This window comes from Phyllobates terribilis, unplaced genomic scaffold (genome assembly GCF_046119375.1).
Source record: "Phyllobates terribilis strain yellow unplaced genomic scaffold, ASM4611937v1 Scaffold_3__8_contigs__length_932513732, whole genome shotgun sequence".
In the NCBI taxonomy this organism is placed as follows: domain Eukaryota; kingdom Metazoa; phylum Chordata; class Amphibia; order Anura; family Dendrobatidae; genus Phyllobates; species Phyllobates terribilis.
In genome coordinates, this window is record NW_027362763.1 from 512,372,966 (window position 1) to 512,391,391 (window position 18,426).

An 18,426-nucleotide genomic window follows, 5' to 3' on the forward strand; every position below is an offset into this window, starting at 1 on the left:
GTGTGTCTTTCTGATTTTGGGACTAGTGAAATAGCCCCCAAGGATAGTAGGTCTCTTAGGCCAGACATCAGTGCGGTTTTTAATCTCGGGGAGGTTAGACTAGTTATCCTTACTTTTCTTGGAGGATATGAGGAGAATTCGATCTTCACCACTTCTTGAATTACCTTCAAGACCCATTGACTGGAACAGATCTTTTGCCATTGGGGAAGGTATTTCATGATTCGTCCCCCTACTGCTCTGGCGTCACCGCTTCTGTTGTCGCTGTCCTTTTGGGAAAAAAATATTCCTATCTTTCCCTCCTTTGGGGTAGCTCCACCGACCAGACTTCCCTTTCCCCTTGTACTGGGGATTCTGCTCCCGCGGGGGGCGAAAGGGGGTCTTCTTGTAGTGTCTGGGTTCTGGCAAGGACTTCTTTTTATCAGCCGCCTTCTCGAGGAGGTCGCCAAGGGCCTGGCCAAACATATATTCCCCCCTGAAGGGAATGGAACAGAGTTTTATTTTGGAGGCCACATCACCGTTCCACGATTTCAGCCATAGTGCCCGCCTTGTGGAGTTCGATAGGGCTGCTGCTCTGGCAGTTACTCGCACAGATTCCGCTGAAGCATCTGCCAGAAAATCAGTGGCCTTCTGCAGCAAGGGTAGGGAAGCTTGTATCTCTTCTCTGGATGTGCCTATAGCCAGATGCTCTTCAAGTTGGATGAGCCATCTCGACATGGATCGTGCAACACACGTGGAGACTACATTAGTGTTCAGAAGGGCTGCTGATGTCTCCCAGGATTTCCTGAGAAGGCTGTCCATCTTGCGATCCAGAGGATCCTTCAGTTGCGACAAATCCTCGATTGGTAATAGTTTTTTTAGCGACTCTTGCCACTTGAATATCGACCTTACGTATCTCGGTCCAACATTTTGAGGTTTCTTCATCTACCGGAAACCTGTCTTTCAACTCTGCTGGTGTATTCAGTAGTCTTTCAGGATTTTCCCATTCGTCCAGGATTAAGTACTGGATGTTTTTATGTATCGGGAACACCATCTTTTTCTTTGAACGGAGACCACCGAACAGCTCTTCCTGGACTGATCTAGTGGGCTTCTCTTTTCACCTCCATCGTTCTTCTTAAAGCTATGAGGAGGTCTTCCATAAATTCCGTTGAGAAAGAGATTAGTTACTTACCGGTAACGGGATTTCTCGGAGACCATGACAGCACCACGAGAGAGGGAATCCGCCCACCAAGGACAGGAAACCTACAGGCTTAAAAGGGGGCGGCCCTCCCTCTCGCCTCAGTTTGGATTACAGAGCATTGAGAGGACCGCCCGGTTAGTAGACATAGCAACATAATCATGAAACAAACAGTATATACATTTTCTTACAACACCAATGTGTGAGAATAAAGAATGAAAACAGATAAGAAGTGCTCCCTAAAAGGGGTGAAGGGAGGGAATATAAGGGTGCTGTCATGGTCTCTGAGAAATCCCGTTACCGGTAAGTAACTAATCTCTTTATCGGTCGACCATGACAGCACCATGAGAGAATTGCAGAGATGAAGATTCTAGGGAGGGACCACCGCTTGGAGCACCCTTCTCCCAAATGTGAGGTCAGACGAAGCACCCAGATCTAGTCTATAGTGCTTATAGAAGGTAGATGGAGAAGACCAGGTAGCTGCCTTACATATATCCTCCATCGAGACGCCAGACCTCTCCGCCCAGGAGGTTGCCACCGCCCGGGTAGAGTGAGCTTTCAGGCCACGCGGTGCTTCTTCTCCGCTGGATACATAGGCTAGCGTAATGGCCTCCCTAATCCATCTAGCTATGGTGGATCTAGAGACCTTAAGCCCCTTCCTAACCACCTGATAGGAGATAAACAGGGAACTATCTCTCCTAAAGGGCTGAGTGACAGCAAGGTACCTAACCACACACCTTCTCACATCTAAAGCATGGAAATCTGCTTCTATCTGATTACTAGGGTTCGGACAAAAAGAGGGTAATATTACTTCCTGAAGTCTATGAAACCGGGAAGCTACCTTAGGAAAGTATGCTGGATCTGCTCTAAGAATTATTCTGTCGTCCAGAACCTGGGTGAAGGGAGGGCCAGAGGACAGAGCCTGAATATCACCAATCCTCCTAGCAGATGTTAGGGCTACAAGAAGAGCTGTTTTGAGGGTAATAGATCTCAGGGATACAGAATCTATTGGTTTAAAGGGTGCCCCAGCTAACGCTTTCAGAACCAGGTTTAGGTCCCATGGAACGACATTAGTTTTGGTAACAGGCCTGGACCTACCTACTGCTTTTATAAAGCGGGAAATCCAATAGTTTTCTGCGAGGACACAGTTATAGAGGGCGCCTAGTGCCGACACTTGGACCTTCAAGGTGCTCGTTGCTAACCCCAGCTCGAAGCCCCTTTGTAGGAACTCTAAAATCTTCCCAATTGGCGCTCCCTTATCCACTGAAGATTTAGAAAAAGATAAAAACTTGTTCCAAACTTTTGCAGAAATTTTGGTAGTGACAGGCTTTCTACTACGTAATAAAGTAGATACTAGACTCTGGGAAAAACCTCTCAGTTCTAGCAGGGACCTCTCAAATTCCACGCCGTCAAGTGGAGGCCCGGAGCTCGCGGATGGAGCACTGTACCCTGGCTGAGGAGATCCGGAACTTCGGGCAGGACCCAAGGGTCCGAGATAGACAAGTTCCTCAGGCATGAGAACCAGGGTCTTTTGGGCCAAAAGGGGGCGATCAAGAGGACCCTTGCCTTGTCCTCTCTGATCTTTCATAGTACCATAGGCAGAAGGTTTAACGGTGGGAAGGCATAGGCCAGACTGAAGTTCCAAGGGATTTGGAGAGCGTCTACTGTCAGGGGCCTTTCTCTCGGATCTAGGGAGCAAAAAACCTTTGTCTTCCGGTTTTGTGGCGAAGAGATCCACCACCGGAAGACCCCATTTCCGGACTAATAGGGAAAAAATGTCCTGTTTTAGTTCCCATTCGCCTTGTCTTAAAAAATGACGGCTTAAAAAGTCTGCCTTTGAATTTTCTTTCCCTTTGATGTGGAGGACTGTTAAAGAGAAGAGATGGTGTTCCGAGATCTGAAAGAGATGATCCGCCACTCATTAGCGATCCAGCACGAGTACCCCCCTGATGGTTAATATAAGCTACTGCTATATTATTATCGGACAGGATCCTAATGTTCTTATTGTGAAGGAATGGTAAGAAATGATTAACAGCCCTATCAACTGCCAGTAGTTCCCTAGTATTAGAGGAAAGAGCTCTCTCAGCGTCCGACCAGAACCCCTGGGCAATCATATCCCCCAAGTGAGGCCCCATCCATGTAGACTTGCGTCAGTTGTAATTATTTCAGATATTCTGACCACCCAGGGAACTCCTCGAGACAAGTTTTCTAAATTCACCCACCACTGTAGAGAGTCAATAGACCGGGGAGATAGGAACATCCGTCTCTCCAAGTGCCCATGTAACGAGACCTCATTCTGTAGGACGTCCCACTGTAAAACTCTGGAGTGGTATTGTGCCCACATTACCCCCGGCAGACAAGATATCAGGGTACCAAGTAAGGACATTGCAGCCCTAAGGGACATGACCGGGTTTGCAAGAGCTCCTTCCACCAGCCTTTTGACCTTCTGTTTTTTGGCTTCTGGAAGGAAACACATCTGGAGGTCTGAGTCTAGCATGATACATAGGAACTGCTGTACTCTCGAAGGGACTACCCTGGATTTCTCCAGATTTAGGATCCAGCCCAGGCCTTCCAGAATAGAGGAGACCAATTTAAGATGGGAGAGACATTGAGAGGCCGAGTTTCCAATGATCAAAAAAATCATCTAAGTAAGGAATAATTAACACATTATGTTCCCGTACATGAGCCATCACCTCCGCTATCACCTTCGTAAATATTCTAGGGGCTAGAGCGAGACCGAATGGCAAGGCCGCAAATTGGAAATGTCTGATTTCATCCCCTATGACCAAGGCCACTCTAAGGTATTTTTGGAAGCTTCTGTGTATAGGTATATGGTAATATGCGTCCTTTAGATCCAATACTACCATGTGACAGCCTGAGAACAATAGTTTTATAGTAGACTTAATGGACTCCATTTTAAAGGTGGGAATTAACAAAAATTTATTCAGGGCCTTAAGGTTAACAATACACCTAAAGGATCAGTCAGGTTTAGTGACCAAAAACAACGTTGAGTAGAACCCCAGTCCCTTCTCTGCTATCGGGACCTCCACTAAGACGGCCTTATGGACCAGATTCAGGACCTCCACTTGTAGGGCCATCTGCTCCCGTGTTGAGGACCGGTTTGGGGTCAGGACGAACGTCCCACGAGGGACTCGCTGAAAGTCGAGTCTCAGGCCGGAACCTACCAGACCAAGGATCCAATTATTAGAAGAGATATTTGTCCAGGCAGGTAAGAAGCCCAATAACCTCCCCCCTACCTGGGCCGCGAGTCATTGGCTCGGTTTTCGGGGGCCTTGGCTAGCGGAAGAGGATCCGAACAGGAGCCCTTTACCTTTCGGTCTACGGTCTTCCCATTTATCCTGACCCTTCTGGCGCTTATTACGTAGAAACCTTCTTTTCTGAAAAGGACGTTTGTACGTGGGGGCAGATAGGTTAGGAAAGCCCTTTTTTGTGTCACTTGCTCTATCCAGTAGCTCATCCAGAACCGACCCAAAGAGATGTCCCCCTTCACAAGGGATAGCGCAGAGTCTTGTCCTCGCATGAATGTCCCCCGGCCAACATTTTAGCCACAAAGCTCTCCGGGCCGAGTTAGACATGGCGGCCGACCTAGCTGCTAATCTGACGGAATCTGCTGATGCGTCTGCCAGAAAGGCTGCCGCCCCCTGAAGAAGAGACATGTCCGCCAAGATTTCCTTCCTGGGTGAATTGTTTTTAAGATGGGCTTCCAGCTGGTCCAGCCAGATCATTAGGGACCTGGCGGTACAAGTAGCTGCCACCGCAGGTTTTAGGGCTCCCGCCGAAGTCTCCCAGGTCCCTCTAAGGAAAGAATCAGCCTTTCTATCCGGGGGGTCTTTAAGAGCTCCCATATCATCAAACGGAAGGGAGGAACTCTTAGAGGCTTTGGAAATGGCCACATCAATTTTGGGGGCTTTTTCCCAGGAGGAAGAGGCAGATTCCTCAAAAGGGTACTTCCTTTTGAAGAATGGAGGTAGAGCGCCCTTCCTTTCCATTTTTTTTCCATTCGCTAAGGATTAAGCCCTGGATTTTTTCGTTCAACGGAAAACTCCTTCTCTTCCTTTGACCCAGCCCCCCGAACATAACATCCTGGACTGACTTCTCCTGCCTGGCCTCTGTGATGCCCATGATGGACCGAACCATTTTAATCAATCTGTCCAATTCACCAAGGGGGAAGCAATTTTGTCCCACACCACTATCAGAGGAGGAAGCAGAGGAAAAGTCTGCACTATCTGAATCCGACTCATAGGGAGAGGATAGGGGGTCATCCAAGACTAAGGGGATCTCACAGTCAGAGTTCATTTTCTCTTTAACTCTCTTGGAGAGGACCTTGTGAATCTCTGTTTTAACTAAGGTTTTTAAACCAGAAGCTAAAGCAGGACCCTCTTCTGCCAGTGTCTGGTTTATGCACAACTGACATAGCTTTTTAGGGTATCCGTCAGGAAGAAGAGACTTGCATAGCGCACACTGTATATGCTTTGCCTTGGCGGTACATTTCTTCCCCTGATAAAATATGGAAGGGGAGAAGGAATACCATATTACTAAGTGAACTTACTCGAAGATCACTTACCCAGGCGGCTCAGGAAGAAAAAACAGCTGGTACCGGATTGGAGGAAGTACCCTTCTCAGCCAGGGGACCTTCCCTAGAGGCTGCAGATTCGTCCGTTCTAACAGAGGTATGGTGACCAGACCTAGACCCCGAGCTCCATTTTCCTGAGGACCGGCTACCAGGACCACGTGCGCGATGTGTTTTTTGGGGCTCCCCAGACAGCTGCTGAGATGAAGATGGTGGCTGCTCAACCTGCTGCTGCTGCAACTGGACACCTTCAGACTCCATAATGAAAGAATGAAGGTTTGGGAAGCACTGAGCCATGTTACCTGATAGGTTAAATAGGTACTGGCTCCTCCCCTCTAGCAGCGCCTCAGCACACTTTTTTTTTTTGCACATGATCGCCGAGTCGCGGTGACGTCATCGGGCCGCGACTTACCGAAACCCGGAAGTATGCGCCGCGCGAGGACGCACGCTGTCAGCGCTTCCACAGGTAAGCCGCGCTTTCGCTTTGTACCGCGCTGCGTTCACCCAGGGCAGGGCGAGGGGACACAACCACCTTGGCCCTCGCCCCCCCTCCCCATACTTACGGAGGGTGATGGTGGGCTGTCACCCCCACTTGGAATGCAGACCCCACCGCACTTTTGGGGCTCAGCCAGGGCCTACACTCCCACGGGAGGCGCACCTGGCTGAGGCAGAAAAAAGGGGATGCCACCCCAGACAGGGGCGACTGCAACCAAAAAAAAAAAAAAAAGAACCCCCAGTGCCTCAGGATGCTGTGCCTCTCCCATATAGGGGCGCACGAGCATCGGCCAACGCTGGAGCTGCCGTCCCCAGACAGGGGCGCAGGATCACAGCCGTCGCCATTCATGTTTTACGCCTGCGACCGGCTTCCTCCATCAAGGACAGGAAACCAAACTGAGGCGAGAGGGAGGGCCGCCCCCTTTTAAGCCTGTAGGTTTCCTGTCCTTGGTGGGCGGATTCCCTCTCTCGTGGTGCTGTCATGGTCGACCGATAAATAATATTTCTTATTTTCCGGACCTTCCTCTGCTGGGCAGAGTTCACCTTCCTCTATGAGGTCTTCTGGAAGGGATATTTCGTCCTGGGAGTCCGAGTCTCTTCTTTCTTCCAGGGAAATCTTCCTCTTAGCTTTTGGAGGCGAGTCAGAAGTGGATCGGGAAAAGGAGGCCAATGAAGATTGAACTTCCTGATGGACTATACCCTTGATTTCATCTATGAGGGATGGCTGCTCTTCCCTAATAATCTTCTCCGTACATTTCTAGCATAAATATTTCTTGTTTGAAGAGGATAGTTTTTTTTGTGCATATAGCACACTTCCGGCTAGACTTATTTCCTGGTGCAGGATCCTTGTCCCCCCAAAAAAGAGGGAGAAGGGTAATTAATGTATCAATTCTAACCTGCACCTAGGAAAGGACCCCCAGTGCCAGACTTACTGGAGCTGGAATCGCGCTGGGCTCCGCAGACATGGAGAAGATAGATTACTGACCATCCAGTGTATAAATATACAAAACGGATTAGGTCCTATCTTAGATGTCTTCTGTCCAGGGCTCTTATATAGGCGACTGGACACAGCGCTTTCCCTCATTCCCTGGGGAGGAGGGTGGGAAGGCTCCTACCCCTTGGTCCAATTGGTGAAGCAGGAACACCTGCGATCACCTGCGGTTTTTTTATTATTATCCCCTTCAGAGGCCAGATTGTCCTAAACGGACCGGAAGTAACCTAAGGGACCCTGTTTCGGCGTCCCCCGTCACTTTCTGGGTGGAACGCAGACCGGAAGTGACGTTTATCCAGCGGTCCGCGTCACTTCTGGGATCCGGCGCGTGTCTCTCCCGCTATGGAGAACGCCTGAGAGGGGGGAGGAGCTGGGCTGGAGAGCTCGAGGAGGCCTCCAGCCCGACACCCACCGGACCTTACCCGCAGGCGCGGACTCTATGGGGATGGGGGTCCCGAGTCCCAGAGGAGACGGGAGCAGCATAAGGGGAGGAGGAGAACACCGCTCGGTCCCAGCTGCCCGGCTTAAAAGGTATGCTGGGTCTCTGCCGCCGGCACAGAGCACCCTGGATGACCTCTTCATCCCAATAGGGGCAGGAAAAACACTGGAGGGAGAATAAGGGAGTGGACTATTTGACCCCTTTGTGTTTCCTGTCCCTATTAGGGTGGGGTGACATCCTCCTTTGGTGCTGTCGTGGGGGGTTATTGGAAAAAAAAAAGCGATTGCATCCAAATGACAGTATGCAGAACATCACTGGAATCAGGGTCTCAGACACAAAATTGTGACGCTCTAGTATTACATAGCAAAAACTGGTGGCAGATTCTCTTTAACATAACAGGTTGGTCCCTTCATGCACATTTTCAAAAATATGTTGGAAATAAAAATCACGAACACAGTTATTAGCCGAATAGCTTTAATGTTTTCCCATGTATCAAGAAGCATGCTCATTTGCTGACCAAGATACAATTTAATGTCCCAAAGAGGGTATCAAAACATTGCAAACGTAGCCTTACTATACGTTTTGCTGTCAAACGTTGTGTTATTGGAATTTATGGAATGAACGTCTCCATTTTTACCCATTTAGACAACCAGGTCAATTTTTGCGGATCTGTTAAAAATGGATGGATTCTGATTAGTATACATTTTGAATAGTGCTTAATACATTAAAGAGCAAATAATGAGCCAAAAATGAAAACAATATTCTGCTGCATTTTGTGCTTGTGAACTGCCCCACACAGAATATGTTCCTCTTTATTGTAATGTAGAGACTAAGTAATATATTTTATAACATGATAACATTTTTATATGTAAACCACACCATATGCAGGCTTAAAAAATTATTTGCAGACACTTTTTGACATTACTGCAATAAAGATTCACAACCATCTAGCTAGTTAAGTACTTGATCTGGGAAAAATCAAAATTAAGCAGACACGTCCATCTGCAGATAATGCACTTTAACCCTGACAATTCAGAACATTGTGTTCCATTTATGGAGGTGAATGAGACAGTCCAATTTCCACTGACACTTGCCAGGCATGAAACAATGCAGAGTAACCAGCAAACTCCAAGTATAAACAGGAGCACAAGCGCCTACCGTAATGTGTTCTGTCCCCAAAATAAGGTTAATCTATGGAAACCATTAAGTGGAGTCTTTGAGCATAAAATAACTGTTCAAACCAAGCAAAGGGATAGGTGCACTCTTGGTGTGGCCAAACAGGTTAATGCACCTTCCACCTACTTGTTTCTTTACCTCTTTCCATTCTCCTCTTCCTTGATTGACCACCCTTGGCTTTAAAGGAGCAAGGAGATACTTGTTTTTCAACTATGTGGGAAGATGCACTGAAATGCTCGGCCACACCAAAGGTGCTCCGAGCGCTTCTGCTTGGTTTGAACAGTCATTTTGTGCTCCAAGCTCTATTAACCATAATGTGGTTCTGTTCAGTAGCGGTCTATTTAACTGAAAAAATATCACTACACTCTTACTGCCCCCCCTCCTCGGTAAAACGTGCTCCGATGCAATTGTAAACCTAGTCTTATTTGCAGTTATGTATCAAGACTGCAAAGAAACCGTAAGATGGGGCACCCAAATGTTCATCTTAAGAATTTAATATTAACTGCTGAATGTGTCTCATACTTGGTTATTCATAATACACTAGAAGCAAAGAAGCTGAAGAAAATGGCCATCTGACAGCAGGAAACAAAGAGGGAAAGCCACTTGCCAACACCTAATTCTTCCTGTGTGATTTTTAATGTTTGGACTTACAGCCAAAAGCACATTGGCAATCTCATCCCCTTCTGTGCCCATCATGGAAGCAAATAACAATACGCCAGAAAGCAGCAGCTCCTGGCATTGGTTTTAATGCGAGGAAGACTGTGCTTAACAATTGTTTTCCAAACTACTTAAGGAATTCATTAGAGCTTCTGCTGGTACTAAAATGTGCCCGTGCTATTCATACTGAGCACTTTGTTTGGAAGACAGCCATAGGGTTGACACATTTATTACTGGATCGGAAGTGTGAAGGAAATAATAAAAATGTGTATCATTTAGAATCTGTCCACTATCGTAATATGGTCAGTGGAAAGTGACCATTCAAAAAGCACTTATTCTAGTTGTCTAAAATAAATAAAAGAAAAAACCCTACATAATACATAAGTCAATGGAGCATGTCAAATCTTTCTCCAGTTTTAAATGGATGCATACAGTGTAGAGGCATATTTAGGCTATGTGCACACGATGCGTATTTCATGCGTATTTTGTGCGGAAAATTCCGCAGCGTAAACGCATGAATTACGCATGTTAGCCTTCTGCCATGGTCCCCTATGGCATTCCGCAATTGTAATGCCCACGATGCGGAATTTTCCGCAGCGTTTTGTTGTGCGGAAAATTCCGCAGCATGTCAATTCTTTGTGCGTTTACGCATGCGGAATTGCCATCTACAATGCAGTAGAAAACGCAAGGCAATTCCGCATGTGCAAAACGCGCGAATTACGCGCGAAAAACGCATGTCAAATTCCGCATGCGTTTTCCAGGAAAAAGGACATGCGGAAATGAAGCGGAAATTTCCGCTTCAAATACGCATCGTGTGCACTTAGCCTAAGACTTCAGAGGAATCCATGGATGCCATGTTACAGCTCATACCATTCATCATAATATAGCAATAAGTTAAAGGGGTTGACCAAGCAAAAGAAAAAAAAATAAATAAAAAAACACTTTACCAAGTGTACGGATATGTAATAAATAATAAACTCTGTCATACTCGCCTAACTGCTCCCACCTCAATCTAGTGCAGACCACTCTGTGGTCTTCGAATAGACAAGAAGCTGTGACGCTGCTGTCGACCAGCCACCAGATCGCTGCAATATGTGATTGGCTGCAGTGGTCAGGTGAATTGAACAGCAGTTTAAGGATGAGGCAACAGAATGTCATCGGTAGGGCTGTGGAGTCGGTAAGTCAAACCTCCGACTCCAACTCCCTCATACATGGCTCATGTTCAAGTGATAAATTTACTGTAGCACAGATTCATCTCAGCTAAAAGTCTAGACCCTTAGATCAGGAAAAGGACTTTCATAACTTTCCCAAATTCTTATGAAAAAAATATTCCTCACCAACTGCATTGAACTACTGTACCCAATTTATTATATATTTTAGGAGTCGGCATCGGTCCATTTTATACCGACTCCACAACCCTGGTCACCGGTCCAGCGGTGGATGGAATGGTGACATCATCAGTTCCTGCACTGGATCCAGATAGGTGTCACAGGCAAGAATAACTGAGTTTGTGGTCTTTATACACATTCAGCCCCCTGGGCAAAAGTTTTATTCTGCCCACACAACTCATTTAAGTAGCGAGAACACTGCAAGTAATTTTGGTGTGAGCATTAAAAAAAAATATAGAGGTGCTGGGTCACAAGTTAGTTTTAGTGGTCAGATATTGCAAAAACATTTGAAAGAAAAAAAAATTAAGTGTATATGTAGATTAAATGTTTTGGCAATAATGTGGAGAGAGAATCTGAACTACGCAATATAGAAGCAGTAAGCCAAAGCCATGTGCCACTCTTTATATGCATCACATTCCGTGCCGGGCTTTGTCCCGTGCAGCTTTCTGTATGACGCATCGCCCTTCATCCAGGGCTCATAAAGACAAATAGTGGAAAGCCTTGTACCGAGCTATGCCGGGAGAACACTGCTGGAAACACTAAGCTGATCCTGCTGTCTACCCAACGCAGCAATGAATTTCAGAATCATTTATGGTTGACAAATATAAGTTACCGGAAATTCACTTTTCTAACAAAATCAAACCCAGTAGGAAGCTTTCCTCCCTTTACAAGTGAAATGTCATATGTCAGCTCTGTACAGCAGAGAAAAACATTTCTAGCCGGTGACTATGTCACTCTTCTAAAAAAGGGAAAAGCAGAACACACTTAATAGTTCAAGATAACAATAAATGTAGCTAGAAATCTGGGATAATCTCAGATTACAATACACAACAATTAATCCTAGCAATAGGCATGTCATATAACATAACACCACTGCAGAAATAACCGGCCTGAATGGCTACATGTCACACATGCAGCATATAGCCACAGCAATCCCCGGCCTCAGCGGTCATGTGTCACATAAGCACATACATATATCTGATGGAGTTATCAATTTGGCGTATTTTGGGGAGTTTTTGAAGGACTTGAGACCAAAGGTGCTAAAAAGTTGCAAAAACTAGTTTACGGCAAAAAGTAAATAATTATGGATATTGAAGAATGTGAGGCAAAAAAATGTCAGTGAATACCCCAAGACAAAAAATGAAAAGTGACTCAAATGGCAACTGATGAATCAGGCCTGCATGTGTTGTGCAATGTGCAAGGGTTTTATAACCTTTGATAGACGTTATAATGACACCTGGCTGCTCCATCATTGAGCCCTACACACAAAGAAAATGCCATAAACCTCTTGTTCCCAGTTGATGATGCACACTACAGCTGTCTAGTGAATTTAAAGCTTTTTTTTTTCTGTATGTATTTTTCTAGAAAGTATAGCTACGCGAAATGTCAAGGACTATTAGCCCTTTACTTGAAAATTATCACCCCCTACACATAATACATCCCTTTAGATAAAGGCCCCATGCTCTTAGCACGGATTAAGCACACAAAGCGGTTTCTTCACAGGAGAATTATTTTACAGCCAATACCAAATCATCATTTGTTTCTATAAATTTCACATTCGCCCAGAAACAAGGCAGAATAAATCTGTTTTGTAGGATCATTAAAAGAAGAACAATCCCTTTACAAAGCCTGATTAATCCGAGAATGGAAAGATAATCGTGGTATTAGAAATAATGGGTTTTACTCCCAATAGTGTGATCATGATCAGATTAGCAAGGCTTTACCTGGTATTCATTTGGCCAAAAGGTGCTAACCGCCAGCTCAGCCCTCAGCCAGTCCTTTCCCGTTGCGCCAGTTACATTCCAGATAGGGTTAGCAAGAGGTCCTTTGTTCACCCGCACAAAAATGTTCAACGTCCCTGGATTATCTCGTTTTTGGGTGAAGAGAAGGTAGTTAAAATCAATGCAGTGAGTGTCGTTTTCCTTCATGTTAGGAAGCTGAAGACGAGCCTTCTCTCCAGGGTCATGTTTGGAGGAGTCCACAATCATGTAGGAGCCTTAAAAGAAAGTGAAACAAATATCAATGTCAAAAACTTCGCTTTTTCTGGCACGGTGAATTTTCATTCAGTCTCGAGGACACATCTATCACACAAAACGATGCTGAACATGTGTAAAAGTATTGTAAGCAGCAGAATTCTTACAAAAATCTGCACATTTGCTGAAGATTTTATAGCTATATAGAGAGCAGAGTTGTGGTAACACTGCCAGAATCTGACAAAGCAAGTTGGCAACCCACTGGAATTGAATGACCTCTGTGAAAGAATAAGCTAGAAAAACAGCGAAAACATTTGCGGAACGCTTCCTTTACACTGAACTTAGACAAGGCAGAGAAAGTAGATGGAAATATCTAAAGATAATGATGTATGGCTGCACGGGAGAACGTTTCATCTTCTACATAAAACTTTACATGCATTATTTCATATTTACAATGCCATAAACAAACTTTTTACTCACAGCGCCCAAAAAAACACTTAACATCTTTTTAATATCAAACACGTGAATTTCGAAATGTAAGGATAATCCTGATCTGTCCTAAATAAATGTTAAGTATAAAATGTAAAAAACTTATTACTTTCCATAAGCACACATTTTTTCCAGGACTATATTATTAAGTCTCATCCTTAGGGTAGGCCACAAATTCGAGTTGAGCAAAACAAGTCACAGAATCCTGGTAAAGTGACCACTTCAGGAGTCCAAGGCTGACAGACCAGAAGAAACAATGTCAAGCTCACAAGTAATGCCTGAATCCAGTGCTGTCCGGAGAAGGGATAGTGTTACGGCCAAAAACACCAAACACTAGAAGCAAGAAAGAGAGATCCACCTCTATGGACATACAAATCTTCTTTATTGGTACATATTAAAATTCCAAACATCCATAATGGCTTAGATAAAAAAAAACAGCGAAGCATTTCTGGTGTGTCAATCCCCTTTAGTCATGACCATGACTAAAGGTCCTTGACGCACCAGAAACGCGTCAATTTTTTTAACTGTTCTAAGCCAATGTGGCTGCTTTTTGAAATTTTATCATGTACCAATAAAGATTTTTATGCCCATGGAGCTGGATCTCTCTTCCTTGCGGACAGACCAGAGCCAGAGTCTTGCGTACCTTCTGTGACCTGCTGGCATCCCCAGCTCTTTTTTTTTTTTTTTTTTTAACACTGTGGAAAAACAAACGCATGACATCACACTGGACCTTTTAACTATAACAGGTGCCGGTGGTGTCGACCGATAGAAGTAGGATCACAGGGATCTGTTCTGGTAGCCATGCCCTACTGAGGTGGTTCCTGGACCAGCATCATGCAAATCTTTTTGCTCAACTCTCCCACAAATGCAGTATTTGATCGGTGTGATTTCTACTCTTGGCCCCTTTTTTAGCTGCTGGTTAAAGGGAGACATGATGCTACAGTAAACCACACATTACTCTATTGCTCATCAGATACCGTTCTATACTCTGGTTGTACCCCCTGATAAAGGACGCACCGAAACGCGCATCGGGGTGAGCGCCACACCAGCAGTAGAACCATTGAGCCCAGAGCTATTACAACATGTGTATGTCTTACAAATCAGGTACGAACCATCAGAACACTATACAATGATACATATATGTATATGGCGAGCATGCAGTGTAACTTACCAACAACTATAGATGCCTTTTTGAATTAGTTTAAACAGAATCTACCTCTTGATAGGTGCATATACTGACAGTTATGACCTTGGTTACGCCTATACTTGGCTATAATTTGTTATTATCACGGCTTGATATCTTGCGACTGCATTAGCTTGGACGTACTATTGGCATTTACATAGAATCTATAATTACAGTTGAGTTACTGCCATCTAGCTCTGGTGTCCTTTCTACATTTTATATACATACAACAATATTTAATACTTTCTAATTGTAATAAGGTATCACTATGTGTGTGCTCTCTTTGCCACCATGTACCCCATTTGTCATAATAAAGGTCTTTTTAATTGAACACAATTGACCTCTTTGATGGATTTATATATTGGTTGTTGTTTGTTTCCAATTGGTCTATCCAATTTAGTCAGCAGATATACATCTTTTTATTATGTGGATGATTTGGACCATTAAGACTATATATAAGTACAAATGTATATCATCTGCTTGTCCTCTGGAATTTTTTCTGGTTGTGCCTATGACTGATATTGAAGCTTATTTTTATGCAAGGGAAACCCTCTGAAGCAAAACTACAGAATGTTCAGTTCAATACGGGCTAGGGGACGAAATAATGGTATTCTCCCCTTTAGTAAGCTACACTTGTTGAATATATTGACAGCGATATGAAAAGACCCTTCCATCCCAACAAAACAAAGGTTTCTCCATTAGGCAGCACACAATGAGCAAATCATCATTTGCTTTGGCTAGCATGGGATGGCCCATGGCTGTGATTCTAAGTAGTGCCATGCACTACTTCCACAGACCCTGCACTAGGTTGCAATGCTGTCAGTCTTGTTTTGTGTATGCCTTTAAGGCATTATTCTATGAATTGTTAAGATTATTAAAAATGTAAAGTTTTCCAAAGAAAAATATTAGTAAACTTATTATGAAACAGATTTTTTTTAAAAGAACTCCCATCAAAATTGTTATCCTCTTAATATAATGCAGTTATCATATTATATAGCTCTGTGTACTTACAATTGCTCATTTTTGCCCTTCAACACAGTTAATTCTCCTCTTTTCCATTAGGTCTATGACATCGTGTGATTAAAAACTGACTAGCTGAATCCTTCTAAACTCTATGTAGAAACAGGAGGTCTCTTTTCCCTCCATAAGTCATCACTGTAAAAGTCCCTGGCAGGGGGAGAAGCGGAACAGCTGGGTCAGGAGTAAAAGGGGGGGATGATTCATGCAGGGAAGAGAGCCTGTTTCTACATAGAGCACAGAAAAGAGAAGATGGTCCTCAATATTTATGAGCTCTGTATAACCCCTCCTTCACCACTGATTGTGCATAGGTAGAAAGCTGCCAATCAGTGGTGAAGGAGGGGTTATACAGAGCTCAGCATTCCGATAACTGCTGGATCTGCAGCAGACAGAGCAGTGATCTTATAAAAACTGCAGCAATCAGCCCAGTATGAGATAGATCGTTGGAATCAGGGTCTCAGCCCCTAAATTATGCTGCTCTCAGGTGGGGTAGATGAGGTGGTGACAGATTCCCTTTAGGCTATGTGCCCACGATGCAGAAATGCTCCAGATTTTTCCTGAGTGTTTCTGCATCTCCCTGGCAGAAAAAACGCATGCGGATTGTACATGCGGATTGTACATGCGGATTGTACATGCGGATTGTACATGCGGATTGTACATGCGGATTGTACATGCGGATTGTACATGCGGATTGTACATGCGGATTGTACATGCTTTTTTCCTGCCAGGGACATGCGGATGTGAAGCATTCTTCACATGCATTTCCACATGCGGGTTGACAAGCGCTTTCCAAGCGATTTTAGCATCACTTGGAAAGTGCTTGACAACTTGGTAACACTATATAAATCCATGCAACCGGCATGGATTTATATAGTGTGACCCCAGAGAATAGTAAAAAATAAAATATTATACTTACCTTCTGATGGCCCCCGGTGTCCTTATCCAATCCGTCGACATCATGGCAGGTCCTTTTTAGACCATCACAAGCTGCCGGCAAGCCAGGACGCATCGCTAAGGACACCAGGGGCCATCAGAAGGCAAGTATAATGTATATTTTTTTATTTTATTCTTTTTTTTACAGGTACTATGGTACCCGGGTCCGGAGGAGAGCCTCCTCTTCTCCAAACCCGGGTACCATCCACACATTGAAACGCATGGTATCCACATCTGCAGATGCAGTGATGCGGATGACATGCGTTCCAATGCAAGTCAATGGCGGCTAAAACGCTGTGATTCCGCAAAATAATTAGTAGTGCTGCGGATTTTTCCGCAATGATAATCCGCAGCGGAAATTTCCACAGCATGTACACAGCCCATACGGATTATCATTGGGGAACATGGCAGACCTTCTACCAAGCATTTTTTTTTTTTTTAAGCGTTTCTGCAGCGGAATTGCTGCTGCGGAAACGCTTAAAAAACGCATAGTGGGCACACAGCCTTAAGTGACAATACCACAACTTCTTTACGGACAGTAAAACAGTATCAGGTTGAAAACCTAAGCACAGAAAAGCTAGTTGTATTTTCCCCTTGTGACCCAACAATACTTTGCCCTTGAAGAACCTAATTCTTGTTTCCGTTTTCTAGACAAGTGTTTGTGAATGTGGTGAATCAGTCAGACAGCGCTGCTGCTGGATAACCTATGTCTTCAGGCGAAATGGAGGATGAAAATTGTATTTGTCAAGGTTTCTGAATGCAAGTTTTGTCATTCTGTCTTGAATAGGTGTTCTACCACAAGATAAAAAACAGATACAAAGGAAACAAACAAGCATATGACACTCTGCTCAATGCAAACATCACTTCCTAAAAGCAAATACATTTTACCTTTTGCTTGCCAGAAATCATACAGAAGAAATCATGTATAAACTACAATCCTAAAGACAACCCATGGACAATCTCATTTTTATATAACCAAGGAAGCCCCAAACTCATGGATGTCCTCTAGAGATGAGCCAGGTGGCCGAGTTGGTCATGATACAAAAGAGAGCTTACTTTTACATTGCCAGCAGAATGAATAATAAGAAAAATTAATAAGATTAAAGTGGATAGGTAATCAAATTACACTTATTTCTATGGGAATCAAACGGCTGCTATGGTGTCAACTTTATCAGTTCTATTTTGATAATTTTTTCCCCCATTTTATTTAGGCTTTGTTCACGTCTGCGTTAATAATTTCTTTTGCAGTTGCAAATCCCACTGACTGACCATTGGTAGAGGCATTTTACCAGAAGAGCGCAGCGTGCGGTTTAATTATTTTGGCTTGTACTTCTTAGGTGAAATCTGCCAGAAGCTTTGTTGCAGATGTGCAAACAGGATGAAAAAAATAGATTTATTTTATTTATCGTCAATAGTGAATGAATTTAAAAAAAAAAGTAGAATAATTGGAATCATCAACACAAAAGTCAAATAGAAGTTGTATTTAATAAAAAAAAATAAAAAATAGCACAGACTGATGGATCAGACTTTAACCATTGGGATCCACCAAGCACCATTGGTGTTAATTATAGGACTGACTAGTTAGAGCCATCAATACAATTTTTCTACACCTATGCTGGAAAAGAGAAATGAAGTACAAAGTGCAGATATAAGCATATGATATGACTTTTCACAGAGCAGTTCATTTTTGGATAAATAAAATGTATTCACATAAGGAAATACCTTCTCGGTTATAAACAGAGAATAATTCAATGATGATTTTACAATTGGCAGATTGGTTTGCCAAGATGGGGCCAATTTTGTATGAAATACGGTCCGCCTCAGAGAATTTAAAGACTAACCATCGATTTAATTACTTTACATAAATTAATAGTACGCATGAAAAAATAAGCAACTTTGTAATATATCTTATCAGAGAAA

General features: G+C 43.9%; 1 protein-coding gene across 17 annotated transcripts in view; it reads right to left on the reverse strand.

Moving 5' to 3' along the window:
* Positions 1 to 18,426, reverse strand: part of PTPRK (protein tyrosine phosphatase receptor type K) — a 381,227-nt gene that overhangs the window by 240,824 nt on the left and 121,977 nt on the right. For all 17 annotated transcript variants that reach the window (XM_073676054.1, XM_073676048.1, XM_073676055.1 and 14 more), the window contains exon 3: positions 12,636 to 12,907. In XM_073676054.1, the coding sequence (XP_073532155.1) occupies positions 12,636 to 12,907 (272 nt within the window). The remainder of the gene's footprint in view (positions 1 to 12,635; positions 12,908 to 18,426) is intronic.